Raw genomic sequence first — 20,758 nt, forward strand, 5'->3', positions numbered from 1 at the left:
GGCATGGCTGAGAGATTTGTAGTTCTCACCAGCTGCAGCCCACCTCTAACTGGACCCATGCTTCCCAGCCCCTCAACCATGGATGGCTCTCCTTGGATGACTGTGCAAGGGGAGAATCAGAGGGATTAAAAAACCAACCAGGCCAGGCGTGGTGTCTCACACCTGTAATCTCAGCACTTTGGGAGGCCGAGGTGGGTGGATCATTTGAGGTCAGGAGTTCGAGACCAGCCTAGCCGACATGGGCGAAACCCCGTCTCTACTAAAAATACAAAAATTAGCTGAGCATGGTGGCGGGTGCCTGTAGTCCCAGCTACTCCGGAGGCTGAACCAGGAGAATTACTTGAACCCAGGAGGCGGAGGTTGCAGAGATCGTGCCACTGCACTCCAGCCTGAGTGACAGAGCAAGACTCTGTCTCAAAAAAAAAAAAAAGCCAAACTACTCCCACATGTTTAGCTGGGCACTGGACAACCTACTTTGCAGGCGGAATTGCACTGAAACCTCATAAGTCTATGAAGTGGGAATACCATTTTCCAAATCAGGAAACTGAGGCCCAGAGCGGCATGGTGACTGCCCAAGGTCATAGGCTAATGACTGAGCCCCCATCTGAATTCAGGTCGGTCTGGCTTTGATCCCTTCCCCTGCCACCCTGCCTGTAGGACCATCTGAGTTTTCTGGGGTGGACAGAGGGATGGCTGGCTCCAATCTGACCGCCTCCGGTCAGGCCCTGGGAGGGTGGGGGCTGCAGGCAGCCCTGAGGCTCCACTCCTAGAAGAATTGCTGGAAGCGACTTTCTATAAGTGGCTACTAGCACTCAGGGCCTCCTCACCGAAATCCCCCCTTCCCGCCACCAACTGCTGGGCAACAATGGCATCTGTGGGACATTGGCACAAAAATAGAAACGCAGTCTCCCGCCTACCCGCTCAGGGAGGGGGCCGCGTAGGCACAGGCTGGCCAGGCTAGGGGTGAGGGGCTGGCCAGACTGCGGAATTCCCAGGGCCCCATGAGGAAGGCTGGGAGCTTGGGGTTGGGGTCAAGGCTGGCGCCATCGTTCTTTGCCTCTGGGGCCCCCGGCCGGGAGAGAAGGGGGAAGTCGGTGTGCGTGTGAGTGGCCGTGGCGGTGAGTCAGGGCCGTGGGGAGGGAAATGTTTGCTGTAGAAACCCTGACTGGGTTTTTCTGGTAACCAGCTGTCTTTCAGCTTGGCCCCGTGGCTCAGAGAACCTGAGCACCCAGCTTTCCAGCCCCCCTGAGTTTCCCAACTACTCACTTGCCCTGTGACTCAAGGCCCCCACCTCCTACCTGCCCTCAAGCCTGCAGGGAAGGACTTGGTGACAGCTGAGTAGTAGCTTTGGTTCGTGAGGTCTGGGATGAGAGTTGAGTGTCCCGAGAAACATCCCGAAGTTCCAGCCTCCTCGTCACCCCTCACACCCGGCATGACCAGGCTGTGACCTGTACTTCCCTTTTTTTTCACTTCCTTTATCCATAGCCCAACCTGGTACTGGTCCCCAACCCTGTCCTACCCCCATTTCACAGATGAGGAAACTGAGGCATAGAGGAACGGGGCAGTGGCGAAGCAGCAGCAGGACTGGGTGGCCACGGGGCTCCTTCCTCCCCACTCAGGGCTGGGCCACCAGACTGCACTCTGGCTTCTGCAGCACGCTTGGCCTATGGGTGTCACCATGGGATGGCGGATGGATGTCCTCATCCACCACAGGCTGTGCTGTGTCCTGGCCATGATCTGACTATCCAGAGGGCCCATCTCTTCATTGTGTGGGCCTTGCAGTTCTTTCCTCCAGGTGGGGACAAGCAGATGGGGCTGCACAGCAATGGACTGTAGGGCAATCTGGGAGAGAGGTGCAGTTGAGAGGGAGGACATGGTCCAGGGAAAGCAGGCCCTGCTCTGGCACCACGCCCAGCCTAGAAAGCATAATATTTTTAAAAACTGCCAGGCATGGTGGCTCACGCATGTAATCCCAGCACTTTGGGAGGCCGAGGTGGGTGGATCATTTGAGTCCAAGAGTTCAACACCAGCCTGGGCAAGATAGTGAAACCCCATCTCTACAAAAAATACAAAAATTAGCCAGGCATACTGGTGTATGCCTGTAGTCCCAGCTACTTGGGAGGCTAAGGCGGGAGGATCACTTGAGCCTGAGGGGCGGAAGTTGCAGTGAGCAATCACGCCACTGCACTCCAGCCTGGGCAACAGAGGGAGACCCTGTCTTAAAAGAAAAAAAAATTTTATACATATATATATTTTTTTATTCAAAACTGATGAAACAATATATTTGGAAAACCAAAAGTTATAAACCCACTAGAAAACATTAATCAAAACATGAACTTATACAAACATAAATTTGAAACATATCTTATCCCATAAATTAGCATAAAATAATTATTTAAAAATAACCAACCTAACTGGGCGCAGTGGCTCACACCTATAATCCCAGCACTTTGGGAGGCTGAGGCAGGCAGATCACAGGTCAAGAGATTAAGACCATTGTGGCCAAAAAGGTGAAACCCCATTTTCCACTAAAAATACAAAAATTAGGCCGGGTGTGGTGGCACACGCCTGTAATCCCAGCACTTTAGGAGGCCGAGGCGTGTGGATCATGAGGTCAGGAGTTCGAGACCAGCCTGGCCAAGATGGTGAAACCCCGTCTCTACTAAAAATACGAAAACTAGCCAGGCGCAGTGGCAGGTGCCTGTAATCCCAGTTACTCGGGAGTCTGAGGCAGGAGAATCGCGTGAACCCAGGGGGTGGAGGTTGCGGTGAGCAGAGATCACTGTACTTTAGCCTGGGTGACAGAGCAAGACTCTATCTCAAAAGAAAAAAAAAAAGAAAAAATTACAAAAATTAGCTGGGCATGGTGGCACACACCTGTAGTCCCAGCTGCTCGGGAGGCTGAGGCAGAAGAATCGCTTGAATCCAGGAGGTGGAGGTTGCAGTGAGCAGAGATCGCTGTACTCTAGCCTAGGCGACAGAGCAAGACTCCGTCTCGAAAATATATATATACAAAAATTAGCCGGGCTTGGTGGCGCACGCCTGTAGTCCCAGCTACTCAGGGGGCTGAGGCAGGAGAATCGCTTGAACCCGGGAGGCGGAGGTGGCAGTGAGCCGAGATCGTGCCATTGCACCCCAGCCTGGCAACAGAGCAAGACTCCATCTCAAAAAAATAATAATAAATAGAAAAAAAACTAAATGGCACACTAAAATGAAAAAAAAAATTTGTGTTTACAAGTAATTGATCAAAGCCAGTTACAGATTTTGCTTTGTTCCTTCTCCACTCTCACTGCTTCACTTGAGGAGCCTAAAAAAAAAGAAACAAAATATTTGTGACACATTGAAAATGAAATACTATTATTTGTTCTTTTTGTGTTTTAAAGAGGAAACTTAAAAGCAAAGAGTAATTATGGTATCATTATTGCGTAACAGAAATATTTCTGGGCAGATTTTTCCAGTGGCTGAAACACTGTCTCTGGCTTTGTGACGTCAGTTGGGGAAATGGCAAGATGATTAAAAGTTCAATCTCAAAATTTTCCACTGGTGTCTTCATCTTGAAATATCCTTCCCCTTTTTCATAACTTTGAAAAGAGCTTTTGGATCATCTTTTAGACTGGCAGCTTTTGTATGAGAGCACTGGGAGTCTGTGTTTCAGCAAATTACATTTGTCTTTGTCTTCGTGAGTTGGTGGCAGGGCTTCTGAGGCATTTATCTGTCTTTTTTTTTTTTTTTTTTTTTTTTTTTGAGGCGTAGTTTCACTCTTGTTGCCCAGGCTGGAGCTCAATGGCGCGATCTCTGCTCACCGCAACCTCTGCCTCCTGGGGTTTAAGCGATTCTCCTGCCTCAGCCTCCCGAGTAGCTAGGATTACAGGCATGTGCCACCACACCTGGCTAATTTAGTATTTTTAGTAGAGACGGGGTTTCTCCATGTTGGTCAGGTTGGTCTTGAACTCCCAACCTCAGGTGATCCGCCCACCTCAGCCTCCCAAAGTGCTGGGATTACAGGCGTGAGCCACCATGCCTGGCCTACCTGTCTTAGTCTCAGCACTCACCTGTTCACATGCCACTAGTTCAGAAAGTCTTTGAGGTCATTCTTTCAATAGACACTGCCTTGTAGATCGCTATGTTCTTTTTCTTCTTGGGAATAAGGTTAGAAAAATGTGCTAGGGAAGGATGTGCTACACAAAAATGTGTAGAAAAATGTGAGAGCAGCCAGGTGTGGTGGCTCACGCCTATAATCCTAGCACTTTGGGAGGCCAAGGCGGGTGGATCACCAGAGTCAGGAGTTTGAGCCCATCCTGGCCAACATGGCAAAACCCCATCTTTACTAAAAATACAAAAATTAGCTGGGCGTGGTGGCATGCACCTGTAGTCCCAGCTACTTGGGAGGCTGAGGCAGGAGAATCGCTTGAACCAAGGAGGTGGAGGTTGCAGTGAGCCAAGATCGTGCCACTGCACTCCAGCCTGGCAACAGAGCAAGACTCCATCTCAAAAAATAATAATAAATAGAAAAAAACTAAATGGCACACTAAAATGAAAAAAAAAGTTGTGTTTCAAGTAATTGATCACAGCCAGTTACAGATTGCTTTGTTCCTTCTCCACTCTCACTGCTTCACTTGAGGAGCCTAAAAAAAAAGACAAACAGTGAGCCGGAATCGCACCATTGCACTCCAGCCTGGGCAGGAAGAGTGAAACTCCATCTCAAAAAAAAAAAAAAAAAAAAAAAGGTAAAAAGAAAAGAAAAATGTGAGAGCACAGGACTGTCTGGGCATGAATCTCAGCCCCTGGCTGACTTCCTGTGTCATCAAAGGCAAATGACTTCACCTCTCAGGGTCTTGGTTCCTTCATCTGTAAGTGAAAATAAGAATGATGGCCGGGTGCAGTGGCTCATGCCTGTAATTCCAGCACTTTGGGAGGCCGAGGCAGGCGGATCATTTGAGGTCAAGAGTTTGAGACCAGTCTGGCCAACATGCTGAAACCCCGTCTCTACTAAAAATAGAAAAATTAGCTGGGCTTGGTGGCAATCGCCTGTAGTCCCAGTTACTCAGGACGCTGAGGCAGGAGAATTGTTTGACCCAGGAGGCAGAGGTTGCAGTGAGCCGAGGTTGTGCCACTGCACTCCAGCCTGGGCAACAGAGCAAGACTCTGTCTCAAAAAAAAAAAAGAATGGTAGCTCATGTCTGATATTCCAGCACTTTGGGAAGCCGAGGTGGGAGGATTGCTTGAGGCTGCAGTGAGCCGTGATTGCACCACTGCACTCTAGCCTGGACAACAGAGCAAGACCCTGTCTCAAAAAACAAAGAAAAGCCAGCCTGGCCAACATAGTGAAACCCCATCTCTATTAAAAATACAAAAAATTAATCTGGTGTGGTGGCACACGCCTGTAGTCCTAGCTACTCAGGAGGCTGAGGCAGGAGAATTGCTTGAACCCAGGAGGCAGAGGTTGTAGTGAGCCAAGATCGTGCCACTGCATTCCAGCCTGGGCAACAGAGCAAGACCCTGTCTCAAAAAAAAGGCCAGGCAGGGTGGTTCACGCCTGTAATCCCAGCACTTTGGGAGGCCGAGGCAGGTGGATCACAAGGTCAGAGTTCGAGACCAGCCTGACCAACATGGTGAAACCCCATCTCTACTAAAAACACAAAAATTAGCCAGGTGTGGTAGCGGGCGCCTATAGTCCCAGCCTATAGTCCCAGCTACTGGGAGGCTGAGGCAGGAGAATGACTTGAACCTGGAACGCGAAGGTTGCAGTGAGCCAAGATCGCGCCACTGCACTCCAGCCTGGGCGACAGAGCGAGACTCTGCCTCAGAGAAAAAAAAGAAAAAAAAAAAAAGCCAACCTGGCCAACATGGTGAAACTCCATCTCTAGTAAAAATACAAAAAATTAGCCATGCGTAGTGGTGGGCACCTGCAGTTCCAGCTACTCGGGAGGCTGAGGCAGGATAATTACTTGAACGTGGGAGGCAGAGGTTGCAGTGGGCCGAGATCGCGTCATTGCACTCCAGCCTGGACAGCAGAGGGAGACCTCTGTCTCTTAAAAAAAAAAAAAAAAAAAAAAAAAAAAAAAAAAAAAGGTATTTACGTCTTAAGATTGTTGAAAGGATTAAATGAGTTAATGTGTAAAGCACTTAGAACAGTGCTGGGATTTAATAGGCCCTATTTACATGGTAGGTAGGTATTGTTGTTGTTATAAAAACATTCTAGGCCGGGCGCGGTGGCTCATGCCTGTAATCCTAGCACTTTGGGAGGCCGAGGCGGGCGGATCACAAGGTCAAGAGATCAAGACCATCCTGGCCAACATGGTGAAACCCCGTCTCTATTAAAAAAAGTATAAAAATTAGCTGGGTGTGGTGGCGGGCGCCTATAGTCCCAGCTACTTGGGAGGCTGAGGCAGGAGAATCACTTGAACCTGGGAGTTGGAGGTTGCAGTGAGCCGAGATCACGCCATTGCACTCCAGCCTGGGTGACAGAGCGAGATGCCATCTCAAAAAAAAAAAAAAAAAAAAAAAATTCTAAATGTATACACCATTGAACAATTAAAAATTTTAATGCAGTGGGTACGTCTCAAGACATAAATGATTTCAACTTCACATTCTTATATCAAAATAATGGCATTATACCAAAAACAACCCCCCAAGATTTTAGTACTTTAAAATGGTAAGACAAGCAGGAATACTGCAAACTGGGAGAGTAATTGTGACTGTCTCATGTGGGCTGGAAGCAGAGCTGTCACTCAGGGACAGCAGGAAAGGTGGTGGGGACGATGGGGCAGGGGATGGCTGCCTCTACGCACAGGACGCTCCCTAAGGCCCAGTACACTACAGGTTCTCATTCGATCCTTGATGGATGAAGTTCAGGCTCATCCCCTTTTTTTTTTTTTTTTTTTTTTTGAGACGGAGCTTCATTCTTGTTGCCCAGGCTGGAGTGCAATGGCGCAATCTCAGCTCACTGCAACCTCTACCTCCTGGGTTCAAGAGATTCTCCTGCCTCAGCCTCCCAAGTAGCTGGACACCACCCCACCTGGCTAATTTTTTGTATTTTTAGTAAAGACGGGGTTTCACCATGTTGGACAGGCTAGTCTCGAACTCCTGACCTCAGGTGATCCACCTGCCTCAGCCTCCCAGAGTGCTGAGATTACAGATGTGGACCACCGTACCCGGCCTTTTTTAAGATGGAGTCTCACTCTGTTGCCCAGGCTAGAATGCAGTGGTACCATCTCAGCTCAATGCCACCTCTGCCCCCAGGGTTCAAGCAATTCTTGTGTCTCAGCCTCCCGAGTAGCTGAGATTATAGGTGCCCACCACCACGCCTGGCTAATTTTTGTATTTTTAGTACAGACGGGGTTTCACCATGTTGGTCAGGCTGGTCTCGAACTCCTGACCTCAGGTGATCCGCCCACCTCGGCTTCCCAAAGTGTTGGGATTACAGACGTGAGCCACCGCGCCCAGCCTAATTTTTTTTCTCTCTTCAGATTTGTCAGGCTTACCTCCTTCATTTGTTTAGTGTGAATTCCCTGAGGATGGCCAGAGGGCCAGGCACTACCCTGGGCACTGGGAGGTGAGGGTGGACAGCGCGGGCAGGGAGAGTGGAGTGGAAGCATCCAAATCATCACTGCCTATCTGGGTGGCACAACCTATACAAATCTGACTGGACTGTGTGTGTCTCTCCTCTGTGTCCCCCAGGGCCCGTCACAGCTGGAGCTGACTCTCCAGGCATCCAAGCAAAATGGCACCCGGCCCCGAGAGGTGCTTCTGGTCCTCAATGTAAACAGCAGTGTCTTCCTGCATCTCCAGGCCCTGGGAATCCCACTGCACTTGGCCTACGTGAGTGTGTTCCCTCCAACCCCAGGCTGAGGCTCTGGCCATGGGAGGTCCCTGCTGTCCATCTCTGTGGGTCAGGGTCTCCCACCCCAGTGGCCCAGCCCTGCTTCTCCCTTTCATCCTGACATTATTCACCAGGGTCCTGCCTGGTGAATCCAATGGTCTCTACCAGAGAGAACCCAGAGGGCAGCAGGGCTACAGTAAAGAGTCTAGACCAAGAGGTGGGAGTCAGGTTGATGTGCAGCCCTGGCCAACTTTGATCCTCTGCATAGCCTCAGTTTGCCTCTCTGTCCAGTGGGACAACTGAACTCAATATTTTATATGATAATCTTTTCATTGTCTTTGAAAAACTTACACGACATATATTTGAAAATATTTAAAGACAGAAGAAAAGGGCCAGGAGAAAACCTAACAATGTGTTAACAGTGGTTATGGCTGGGAAGTGGGATTAGGAGAGACATTTAGTTGGTTCTTCACACTTTGTTGAGTTTGCAAGAGTTGCTCTAAATGGATTTGGCCTATTTTGGAGAAAAAAGTATTTTTAAAAAACTCAAGTTTTCAGGTCAGCTGTGGATTTGGGAAAAAAAATTAAAAACAAACAACCAAAAGCCTCAAGTTTTAAAAGTGTTAGATATATCCACGAGAGAGAGGAGGTCAGGGAGCTGTGACCCACTGCCAGAGGGCAGGGCTGGAGGAGGTGGGGTGGCTTGCCAGCACTGCCTCCTCCATGTGGAATGTCTGGGAGGTGGCCCCCAGATGTGAGCAGCTGTTGTTGACAACAGAGAAGGCAGAGGGCAGGAAGGAGAGAACCCGGGGGCAGGGGGGAGAGCAAAGATAGCAAAGGGGAGAGAGGCATAGAAAGAAACATGCCCATTGAGGGAGGGAGGCAGGCTTGAGCGAAGTTGGGCGTGGGGGACAGGGGAGAAGCTTCCGGACTGGTGACAGGGACAGCACAGAGACAGTCAGACACGACCAAGCTAGCATGCCAAAGTCCTAGGAGGGAGGGGGCCAAATCCAACCACCAGGGCCAAGAGGATTTGACTCCTTGCGGCCCATCCCTCGGCCTCCCAGAAGGGGAATCGAGGTCCCAGAGGGGGCGTGGCCTTTGCCATGGATCCTCCCCCTTCCCGATCTGAGTCCAGGCAGCCCAGGGTGAGGCAGGAACATGAAACGCGCCCGCCAGTCGGAAGCTCGCAGCAGCCGCCGGCTCTGACCTCAGCTGCACCGCCTTCCTCCTGGGGCCGTGCTGCTTCCCAAGCGGGCTCCCTGGGGCCAGTGGCCAGAGGGGACAAAGAGGCCAAGGCGCGGCCTCGGTGCCGGACCAAGTGCCAGGCGACCAACAGACGTCGTGCCCTGCTGTATCCCCATTTTACAGGGGATGACTCAAGGATCAGATCCCTTTCCCAACCCAGCTGTAAAGCCAGTGTCCCAGCCCTTTCCCATTCCATGGGCTGGGTTCCTCACCCAAGGTGCCCATCACTTTGCCCCCTTGTTGAATCCCTGCAGAGAAGGTATCTGCTTCCTTCTAGATGGGCCATTCTAGGGTGTCTTGTCTACTGTTGCCATCTGGCAATCCTCAATATCTAGCTTGGGCCAGGTGACCTGGCTTATGTCTGTAATCCCAACACTTCGGTAAGCCGAGGCAGGAGGGTCTCCTTTTTTTTTTTTTTTTTTTTGAGATCCACTCTTGTTGCCCAGGCTGGAGTGCAATGGCCCCATCTCGCCTCACTGCAACCTTCGCCTCCTGGGTTCAAGTAATTGTCCTGCCTCAGCCTCCCGAGTAGCTGGGATTACAGGCACCTGCCACCACCCCCACCTAATTTTTTGTATTTTTAGTAGAGACAGGGTTTCGTACCATGTTGGTTAGGCTGGTCTCGAACTCCTGACCTCAGGGGATCCACCCGCCTCAGCCTCCCAAAGTGCTGGTTTACAGGCGTGAGCCACCGTGCCTGGCCAGGAGGGTCTCTTGAGGCCAGCCTGGGCAACATAGTGAGACCCTCATCTCTAAAAAATAACAATAAAAAATATTTTTAAATCCAACCTGAAGCCCTTTTGCCCTTCTGCTGCTGCTGCTTCATTCAGCTCAATGCCCCTGGCTTTGGAGACTACACACTAAGGAGCTCAGTCAGTGGCCCCAACAGCTTCCTCTGAATCCTTCAGCTTTCCAGAGTCACTCCTCCAGGAAGTCTTCCCTGTCTGCTTTCCTCCTCACCCCCGACCCCCATTTCTTCTGAGGCAATGGCAGGGTAGGCAGTGAGATGCTGGAGCCACCCAGATTCCCCATCCCTGTCCAACCAGGAGATCTGTCTGGCTCCTTTGTTTCTTATTAAATAAAATTCTGTCTTCTATTGCTTCAAATGACTTGATGCATGTCTAGTTTCTGAATGGTAATATCCCCTAGGGCAGGGACCACTGATTATCTGTCTTTAATTCATTAATTAATTAATCCATCAATCCATCCCTTTCTTCTTTCCTCCCTTTCTTCCCATAGGCAGGGGGCACCCACCACATGCTGGGTGTCAGGGTGACGCTGGCATGTCAGGATCCTGTGATGGGCTCAGGGCCCAGCGCAAAGTCAGACAAATATTTCTCAGTGCATACTGTGTGTCAAGCACTGTGCAAGGATGGGCAAGGTAGACGTTGCCCCTGTGGACCCTCAGAGTGTAGGGAGATCCAGAGCCTCAGGGTGTAGGGAAAGACAGCCGCATGATGGCATAGATGTGGGTTGAATGAGAACAGCTCTGGAGGGGTGGGTGATGTTTGGACAGGTGGATGAACAAGGTGGTGTGTTCATCTGGCCCCCCAGGTATGGAAGGGAGAAGGGGCTGATCTGACTGCTAGGGGGCTCTGGGCTGACTGCAGATCCACCAGCCAGCATTCTCAGCTCTGGCCTCTTTATCTCAGCCAATAGGCTGACTCCACAAATTACTTCCTGACCTCCTACATGGGATGGAGAGGGCACAGGGCCAGGAACAGCGTGCTGAGCCTCCACATGTCTCCCCAGAATTCCAGCCTGGTCACCTTCCAAGAGCCACCAGGAGTCAACACTACAGAGCTGCCATCCTTCCCCAAGACCCAGATCCTCGAGTGGGCAGCTGAGAGGGGCCCCATCACCTCTGCTGCCGAGCTGAATGACCCTCAGAGCATCCTCCTCCGACTGGGCCAAGGTCAGTTTCCCCAGCAACCTCTCTGGGCTCACGACACTGCTCCGGAGGAATCTGAGCTCCTCTGGCCCACACCTCAAACTTGGGCACCAAGAGTGCAAGAGGGGACACGATGTGCCACAGTTCACATACCACAAGCCAGGGCTGCCTTGGGACAGTGATGGCTCCTCCACCAAATATCAGATTGAAACGTGAAATATGCCAGTTTTTGACCTAAAAAAACCCCAGCATTTTCATATGATTTATTGTGCATCTACTATGTGCCAAAGCCCTATTATGCTAGGCACTTGGGGACACTTTGGGGACACACTCAGGCCCTGCCCTCCTGGAGCTGATACTGTGATGAGGGAGGTGACAATAAACATGTACGTGTACACAGATAAATCTATAATTTCAGGTCTTGCTGGGTGGTTTCGGGGCGGCAGCTTAATGTGTGTCATGGGCTCATCCCTTATGTTAACCCTGTGTTGACAGATGAAACGGAGGCCCGGGTAGTTACACAGGGTCACTTGGCAGGTAAGTGGTGGAAGGGAAGTTCGAACCTAGGTCCTCTGACGCCTCTCCCCCTCTGCAGCACTGTCCTGCCTGCCCCACCACTACCTTTGGCTGTGGGTGAGGGTGGGGCTCTGTTAGGTGCAGGGCTGCTGGGTGAAGGGACTGAGGTGCGCGTGTCTCTGCAGCCCAGGGGTCACTGTCCTTCTGCATTCTGGAAGCCAGCCAGGACATGGGCCGCAGGCTCGAGTGGCGGCCACGTACTCCAGCCTTGGTCCGGGGCTGCCGCTTGGAAGGCGTGGCCGGCCACAAGGAGGCGCACATCCTGAGGGTCCTGCCGGGCCACTCGGCCGGGTATGGGTCTCGCCCCGCCCCTGACACTAGTCCCCACCCCGAGAGACCCCCCTCCACCCCCCGCCCCCCCTCCGGTCCCTTATAAAGCCCCACCCCGGTCCCAGCCCCAGCCCCGCCAGAGCACAGTCGCCTTCCCCTACTCTAGGCTATGCCCCCTGTGGGCCCCTTCCCTTTGGGCACAAGCCTGGCCCCAGTCCCATCCCTATCCCATAGACCCACACCTGGCCAGGTAAGAGTGCACCCACCGCCCACCCGATGCCAGGCCTCGCTCCCCGCCTGGTCTGTCCGCTTCAGTGTTCCATCCGCGTCTGTCTCCCCACAGGCCCCAGACGGTGACGGTGACGGTGAAGGTAGAACTGAGCTGCGCACCTGGGGATCTCGATGCTGTCCTCATCCTGCAGGGTCCCCCCTACGTGTCCTGGCTCATCGACGCCAACCACAACATGCAGATCTGGGTGAGTTTTGCGCAGCTCCTGGGACACAAAACCCAAACTCCCAACCTCTGGATCAGGGAAGTTTCCTGGAAAGGTGAACCCCTGAGCTGAGTTGAAGGACAAATCACCTATGCCCATACGTGAGGGAAGGGGCCAGGCAGAGGATGCAGCAGGAGTGGGGACACAGCAGGACCCAGGCCTGGCATAACCCTGGCTGGCCTGCTGTGGCACAGACTGTGTCCATGACCCCCTGTTCTGCCTCTCTCCCCACCATTAGACCACTGGAGAATACTCCTTCAAGATCTTTCCAGAGAAAAACATTCGTGGCTTCAAGCTCCCAGACACACCTCAAGGCCTCCTGGGGGAGGCCCGGATGCTCAATGCCAGCGTTGTGGCATCCTTCGTGGAGCTACCGCTGGCCAGCGTTGTCTCACTTCGCGCCTCCAGCTGCGGTGAGCACCCTTCCCCTGCCCTTCCCTTCCCCTCCCCTCCCTTGGATCAGTGGCCACACTGTTGGTAAAGCACCTCTGTGTGAGCTTGGGCAAGGTACATCAGCCTCTCTGAGCCTCATTTTTCTCATCTGCACGTGGGAACAATGGGAGTAGCTAATCATACAAGAGCCTGAGAATTGCTTGAAACCAGGAGACGGAGGTTGCAATGAGCCGAGATCGTGCCACTGCACTCCAGCCCGGGTAACAGTGCAAAACTCTGTCTCAAAAAAAAAGAAAAAAGCCTGGTGTGGGCGCCCTGTGATCACACAGTGACCATCTGCCTGGCCTGCCTCTGCTACCCCACAGGTGGTAGTCTGCAGACCTCACCCGCACCGATCCAGACCACTCCTCCCAAGGACACTTGCAGCCCGGAGCTGCTCATGTCCCTGATCCAGACAAAGTGTGCCGATGACGCCATGACCCTGGTACTAAAGAAAGAGCTTGTTGCGGTAAGGGAACTCCTGCCCCTCTGGCTCAGGATGACATGGACATCTCGTTTCTCCCCTAGCCCAAGACTCTTGGGGTCCTAGCCCAGGCAGGGGGGCAAGTCACATCCCTCTGCAAGCCTTAGTTTTCCCACTTGTATAATGGAATTTATAATGGTACCTACCACGTGGTGAGAATTAAAGGCGGTCTGACAGGCCGATCACGTGGCACAGTAAGATGTGGTACATAGTAAGTGCTTGGTAAATAATGCCAGCACTAGGTAGTTGTCATTATTAATCCTAAATGCTCCCTGAGCTGGCTGGTCACTTAGCAGAATACCCACGCAGGCCGGGCATGGTGGTTCAAGCCTGTAATCTCAGCACTTTGGGAGGCCAAGATGGGCGGATCACTTGAGGTCATGAGTTCAAGACCAGCCTGGCCACCATGGTGAAACCCTGTCTTTACTAAAATACAAAAATTAGCCAGAGGTGATGGGACACACCTGTAGTCCCAGCTACTTGGGAGGCTGAGGCACAAGAATCGCTTGAACCCAGGAGGCAGAGGCTGTAGTGAGCCGAGATCACACCACTACACTTCAGCCTGGGCAAGAGTGAGACTCTGTCTTGAAAAAAAAGAAAAAAAAAAAGCCAGGCGCGGTGGCTTATGCCTGTAATCCCAGCACTTTGGGAGGCCGAGGCGGGTGGATCACAAGGTCAGGAGATCGAGACCATCCTGGCTAACACAGTGAAACCCCGTCTCTACTAAAAATACAAAAAATTATCCGGGTGTGGTGGCGGGCGCCTGTAGTCCCAGCTACTCAGGAGGCTGAGGCAGGAGAATGGCGTAAACCCGGGAGGTGGAGCTTGCAGTGAGCTGAGATCACGCCACTGTACTCCAGCTTGGGTGAGAGAGACTCCATCTCAAAAAAAAAAAAAAAAAAAAGCCTATACAATATGATCACTGCCTGGTTGACAAATATATTTGTTATAAAAGTAACACATGGTGAATACAAAATATTAGCCAGGCATGGTAGTGGGCACCTGTAGTCCCAGCTACTTGGGAGGCTGAGGCAGGAGAATGGCCTGAACCCGGGAGGCGGAGCTTGCAGTGAGCCAAGATCATGCCACTGCACTCCAGCCTGGGCGACAGAGCGAGACTCGTCTCAAAATAACACGTGCTGGCCAGGCACAGTGGCTCACACCTGTAACCCTAGCGCTTTGGAGGCCAAGGCAGGCAGATTGCCGGAGCTCAGGAGTTTGAGACCAGCCTGGGGCAACACGGTGAAACCCCATCTCTACTAAAATAGAAAAAATTAGCCGGACGTGGTGGTTTATGTCTGTAATCCCAGCTACTCAGTAGGCTGAGGCAGGAGAATCACTTGAACCCGGTAGAGGGAGATTGCAGTGAGCTGAGATTGCGCCACTGCACTCCAGCCTGGGCGACAGTGAGACTGCGTTTCAAACAAACAAACAAAAAACATGCTTTAAAAAATATGTGAAAATTAGAAAATCTTAACCTTCTGACCCAAAGACAATGGCTGCCAACATTTTGGTGTGCTTCTTTCTGGAGTGTTTTCTCTGTGTATTTCTTATATTGATGTAATCATAAGGGATGTCTTCATTTGTCTCTTGCTATTTCACTTAATGTATTTTTAGAGCTTTGACAGCTGTACCTAATATCATGTTTAATAAGCACATATTATTCCATCATATTGACATGCTATAATTAACTCCTCTTCCCTTGTTACACATTTAAGTTGTTTCCAACTCTGTAGTATTATAAATATGCAAAAAATGTCATTGTGCGTGAAACATTTCTTCATATAGGATTATTTTCTCAGGATAGATTTCCACATTAGTGGAATTACTGAGTCAAAATGAATGAAGTTTCAATATCTGTTGCCAACCCACTTTCCCAAAGATGATTTTAATTTTCACCACTGATTTATGAGAAAACCTCTTCTCTCTCTCCAGACTATAATTCAAAAAAAGAAAAGAAAAACCTTTGCCAGTGTGGAAAGAGGCACATGGCATTCCATTCTTGTTTTAGTTAATAATTCTCTGGTTAGTAGTGAGTGTGGGCTTGGCTCCATGTGAGTGATGAGAACCTCAGTCTCTTTATCATTGAGGCTTCGTATTTTTCTTGATGATTTTTATAAGTCTTAATTAAAAAAAGGTTGCCCCTTTGGCCACCACTTCCCTTGATTTGCTGTAATTCTTTCAATTTTGGCTACAGTGGTTTTTCTTTTTTTTTTTTTTTTTTTTTTTTTTTTTTTTTTTTGAGACAGAGTCTTGCTCTGTCACCCAGGCTGGAGTTCAGTGGTACGATCTTGGCTCACTGCAACCTCCACCTCCCAGGTTCAAGTGATTCTCCTGCCTCAGCCTCCTGAGTAGTTGGGAATACAGGCATGCGCCACCACACCTGGCTACTTTTTTTTTTTTTTAAGACAGTCTCACACTATTGCCTGGGCTGGAGTACAATGGCACAATCTCGTCTCACTGCAACCTCTTCCTCCTGGGTTCAAGCAATTCTCCTGCCTCAGCCTCCTGAGTAGCTGGGATTACAGGTGCCCACCACCACTCTTGGCTTATTTTTTGTATTTTTTTTTAGCAGAGACGGGGTTTCACTATGTTGGCCAGGCTGGGCTCGAACTCGTGACCTTGTGATCCACCCAGCTCGGCCTCCCAAAGTGCTGGGATTACAGGCGTGAATCAGGCGCCTGGCCCGCAGCCTAGCTACTTTTTTGTATTTTTAGTAGAGATGGGATTTCACCATATTGGCCAGGCTGGTCTCGAACTTCTGACCTCAGGTGATCTGCCTACCTCAGCCTCCCAAAGTGCTGGGATTACAGGCTTGAGCCACTGCAACCGGCCTTCTTTTTCTTGTTTTAGAGACGAGGTCTCGCTCTGTCACCAAGGCTGGAGTGCAATGATGCGATCTCGGCTCACTGCAGCCTCCTCCTCCCAGGTTCAAGCGATTCTTGTGCCTCAGCCTTCCCAGTAGCTGGGACTATGGGCGTGTGCCACCACACCTGGCTAATTTTTATAATTTCAGTAGAGTCGGGTTTCACTATGTTGGCTAGGCAGGTCTCGAACTTCTGGCCTCGTGATCTGCCTGCCTCCACCTTCCAAAGTGCTGGGATTACAGGCATGAGCCACCACGCCCAGCCTGTGCTAGACTTTTATATGACCGGCAGTGCAATAAGTTTGCTTACACCAGCATCACCACAAACACTAGGCAATAGAAATTTTTCAGCTTCGTTATAATTTTATGGGACCAGGGACCACCATCATATACACAGTCCATCGCCAACCAAAACATTGTCCCGTGGTGCATGACAGTATTTACTATCTGGCTCTTTATAGGAACACTTTGCCCACACCAGGCCTGAGACTGGATTATGCTTGTAGGGTGTGCATGCCCTTGGGGCTGTGAGTGATGATTATATGTAGAACTTGAAGGAATATATATATATATATATATAATTTTTTTTTTTTTTTTTTTTTTTTGAGACGGAGTCTTGCTGTCGCCCGGGCTGGAGTGCAGTGGCAGGATCTCGGCTCACTGCAGGCTCCGCCCCCTGGGGTTCACGCCATTCTCCTGTCTCAGCCTCCTGAGTAGCTGGGACTATAGGCGCCCACCACCTCGCCCGGCTAATTTTTGTATTTTTAGTAGAGACGGGGTTTCACCGTGTTAGCCAGGATGGTCTCGATCTCCTGACCTTGTGATCCGCCCGCCTCGGCCTCCCAAAGTGCTGGGATTACAGGTGTGAGCCACCGCGCCCGGCCTTGAAGGAATATTTTAAATTTTAATAGTTCTGTATTTATTTTGATAGATATAAGAAGAAAATTTGGCCAGGCGCGGTGGCTCACGCCTGTAATCCCAGCACTTTGGGAGGCCGGGGTGGGTGGATCACAAGGTCAGGAGATCGAGACCATCCTGGCTAACACGGTGAAACCCCGTCTCTACTAAAAATACAAAAAATTAGCCGAGCATGGTGGCGGGCGCCTGTAGTCCCAGCTACTCAGGAGGCTGAGACAGAAGAATGGCGTGAACCTGGGAGGCAGAGCTTGCAGTGAGCCGAGATTACACCACTGCACTCCAGCCTGGGCGACAGAGTGAGACTCCGTCCCCCCCGCCAACCAAAAAAAAAAAAAAAAAAAGAAGAAAATTTATGATCCGACAGCTATTATTGCTTAGGACAAGGCTTAGTGCAAAAGCGAGCAAGTTCAAGAAGTCTTAAGTGGGCCAGGCATGGTGGCTCACGCCTGTAATCCCAGCACTTTGGGAGGCCAAGGCAGGTGGATCACCTGGGGTCAGGAGTTCAAGACTAGCCTGGCCAGCGTGGTGAAAACCCGTCTCTACTAAAAATACAAAAAAATGGCCGGGTACGGTGGCTCACGCCTGTAATCCCTGCACTGGGAGGCCGAGGCAGGTGGATCGCCTGAGGTCAGGAGTTCAAGACTAGCCTGGCCAGCATGGTGAAACCCCGTCTCTACTAAAAATACAAAAAAATGGCCGGGTACAGTGGCTCACACCTGTAATCCCTGCACTGGGAGGCCGAGGCAGGTGGATCACCTGAGGTCAGGAGTTTGAGACCAGCCTGGCCAACACGGTGAAACCCTATCTCTACTAAAAATACAAAAAATTAGCCGGGCATGGTGGCATGTGCCTGTAATCCCAGCAACTCAGGAGGCCAAGGCAGGAGAATCGCTTTAACCCAGGTGGTGGGGGTTGCAGTGAGCCGAGATCGAGCCACTGCACCTGGGCAAAAAGAGTGAGACTCTGTCTCAAAAAAAAAGTTTTAAGTGGTGTAGGATGATGACATCTAACAAAAATGAAGAGGGAGCAGGGCAGGGGAATGGCTGTGACTTGGGACCCCTGGGTTGTGGTCATTCCTTGGTGCTGGAGTGTGGCAGGCCACAGAGATCCCAGTGCCTCCTGATGGTGCCCCTCCCTTCCAACCCAGCATTTGAAGTGCACCATCACGGGCCTGACCTTCTGGGACTCCAGCTGTGAGGCCGAGGACAGGGGTGACAAGTTTGTCTTGCGCAGCGCTTACTCCAGCTGTGGCATGCAAGTGTCAGCAAGTATGATCAGCAATGAGGTAAGAGCTGGGGCCAAAATGGTATCAGGACCAGCCTGGTTGGTGCCCCGTCAAGTGCCTCCCTGATCCCCCAGGGCGGAGGTGTGTTTGGGAGAGCAGGGTGCAGGGGCTCAACACAAGACAAGCTTGGCCATTGGTTGGCTCAGTCTCCCCATCTGCAAAAATGGGTGTATGGGGTGGGATACCCTCTGGGGTCCTTTCTGGCTCTGACCAGCTCCCTGGCTTTATCCTCGCAGGCGGTGGTCAATATCCTGTCGAGCTCATCGCCACAGCGGGTGAGATGGACAGTCACGCGCTAACCCACCTGGCCCAGGGGCTGCTGCTGGGCCGGGGCCTCTTCCTGGCTTGGGAGGGAGCAGGCCTTAGGAAACTCCTGGCAAGCCATATGGCTGGCATGCCTCGGTCTCCCCTTCTGTATGACCGGAGCAGGACTGCTGAGGGTGACCCTCTCAGTCTCTCAAGTCAGAGGGCTTAGCACATACTGGCTGTGTGGCCTTGGGCAAGTCACTTTAGTTTTCTGGGCCCAAAGATGGTCTAAGAAAGGACTCTGCGCCACAGGGTGCTTCTGGGCAGCCAATGAGGTGCTGTGTGGAAGCTCTTCACACAGCCTGGCAGCTGGTGCCTCCTTGATAAATATTAGTTTTAAAAAAAAAAAAAAAGGGCCATGCAGTGGCTCACACCTGTAAACCCAGCACTTTGGGAGGCTGAGGCAGGCAGATCACGAGGTCGAGAGATTGAGACCATCCTGGCTAACATGGTGAAACCCTGTCTCTACTAAAAATACAAAAATTAGCTGGGCGTGGTGGTGGGCGCCTGTAATCCCAGCTACTCAGGAGGCTGAGGTAGGAGAATGGCATGAACCCGGGAGGCGGAGCTTGCAGTGAGCCGAGATCGCACCACTGCACTCCAGCCTGGGGGACAGAGCGAGACTCCGTCTCAAAGAAAAAAAAAAAAAAAAGATGAGGAAGAGAGTCAGGCAACTCCACAGGGCCATGACGCCTGTTCCTCCCCGCACCCCTTGCCCTTCTGGCTGATGCCGCCAGACTGACCAAGTCTCCCTCCCGTCCTCCCCCAGAAAAAGGTGCACTGCCTCAACATGGACAGCCTCTCTTTCCAGCTGGGCCTCTACCTCAGCCCACACTTCCTCCAGGCCTCCAACACCATCGAGCCGGGGCAGCAGAGCTTTGTGCAGGTACCTGGCATGCCTGTCACCCCTCGGGCCTCCCAGCTCCTGGAACTTCCTCTCCGCCTTTCTTCCCACCATGACTCCAGAGGAGATAAGAATCCCAGAGTCAGGAGGGAGACAGCCTGGGTGCACGGAAGAGGGAGAGACAGAGACGGCATTGCTCAGGGATGCTGACAAGGATGTGGCCCTGTCCTCCTCCTCTGCCCCAGACAGATCCATGTCTTTCCTTCCACCGTGAGGACTCACGGGTGGGAACTCTTAATTCTAGCCGATATTTCAAGGCAGTAGGTGGGGTGGGGTGAAGAGCAGCTGCCCATACCGCGTGGCCCTACCTACCCATGCAGGTCAGAGTGTCCCCATCCATCTCCGAGTTCCTGCTCCAGCTAGACAGCTGCCACCTGGACTTGGGGCCTGAGGGAGGCACCGTGGAACTCATCCAGGGCCGGGCGGCCAAGGGCAACTGTGTGAACCTGCTGTCCCCAAGCCCCGAGGGTGACCCGCGCTTCAGCTTCCTCCTCCACTTCTACACAGTACCCATACCCAAAACCGGCACCCTCAGCTGCACTGTAGCCCTGCGTCCCAAGACCGGGTCTCAAGACCAGGTGAGTGGGGCCTGGGCCGGCCCCAGCTTCAAGTGGGAGCTTCCAGGTCTGTGGTTTGCAGGAAGGGACATGGCAGCCCACAGGGATGTGGGGCCAGCTGGTGAGGGGCGGAGCCTTAGGCATGTGGCCTGGCAGTCTGGCTGCCACCCGAGAGCTTTCTGGTGGGACTGCTATGTCTGGGGCACTGGCAGACTATGCAGCTGCAACTGTCCATCTATCCATCCATCTATCCTTCCACTTATTCACCCGTCCGTCCATCCATCCACCCTCCCACCCAGGAATCTAGCCACCCGCACATCCATGTAGTATGGTCACCAGTGTAATCTCAAAGAACAGGAGACCTGAAGGAAGAGAGGTGGACAAAGGACACACACTCCTGGCTTTCTGTATTTGCCAGTCACAACACTTCACCATCTGGTGACCCCCAGTCTCAGGCAATCTGTCCTGGACACCCCCAGAGTCACCCCCAGGCCCTTGCACAGACAGGCCTCCAGGATTACAAACTTCTCTGGTGGTATGAAGCTAGGGAAGCCTTCAAGGCTCCCCTAAGTGGGCCTCTCCCTCCAGCCACAGTGAGCCTGGGACTCTGGGCTGACCTGGCTCATAGCTCCAAAGTGTTCACGAGGGTGAAGGATGCATAGTGCTCCCACAGTGCTCCCGGGCATCAAGGCCTCCAGGAACTCA

At 51.8% G+C, this 20,758-nt stretch overlaps 1 protein-coding gene across 1 annotated transcript in view; it reads left to right on the forward strand.

Annotated features, from left to right (window-relative positions):
• Positions 1-20,758, forward strand: part of ENG (endoglin) — a 42,527-nt gene that overhangs the window by 19,383 nt on the left and 2,386 nt on the right. Inside the window, exons 4-14 of the mRNA XM_055270971.2 lie at positions 7,681-7,821; positions 10,823-10,985; positions 11,457-11,498; positions 11,663-11,828; positions 12,151-12,283; positions 12,540-12,714; positions 13,060-13,202; positions 18,149-18,286; positions 18,523-18,561; positions 19,362-19,478; positions 19,817-20,074. Coding sequence (XP_055126946.1) covers positions 7,681-7,821; positions 10,823-10,985; positions 11,457-11,498; positions 11,663-11,828; positions 12,151-12,283; positions 12,540-12,714; positions 13,060-13,202; positions 18,149-18,286; positions 18,523-18,561; positions 19,362-19,478; positions 19,817-20,074 — 1,515 coding nt within the window. The remainder of the gene's footprint in view (positions 1-7,680; positions 7,822-10,822; positions 10,986-11,456; positions 11,499-11,662; positions 11,829-12,150; positions 12,284-12,539; positions 12,715-13,059; positions 13,203-18,148; positions 18,287-18,522; positions 18,562-19,361; positions 19,479-19,816; positions 20,075-20,758) is intronic.

This window comes from Symphalangus syndactylus, chromosome 3, assembly GCF_028878055.3.
Source record: "Symphalangus syndactylus isolate Jambi chromosome 3, NHGRI_mSymSyn1-v2.1_pri, whole genome shotgun sequence".
NCBI classification, from domain to species: domain Eukaryota; kingdom Metazoa; phylum Chordata; class Mammalia; order Primates; family Hylobatidae; genus Symphalangus; species Symphalangus syndactylus.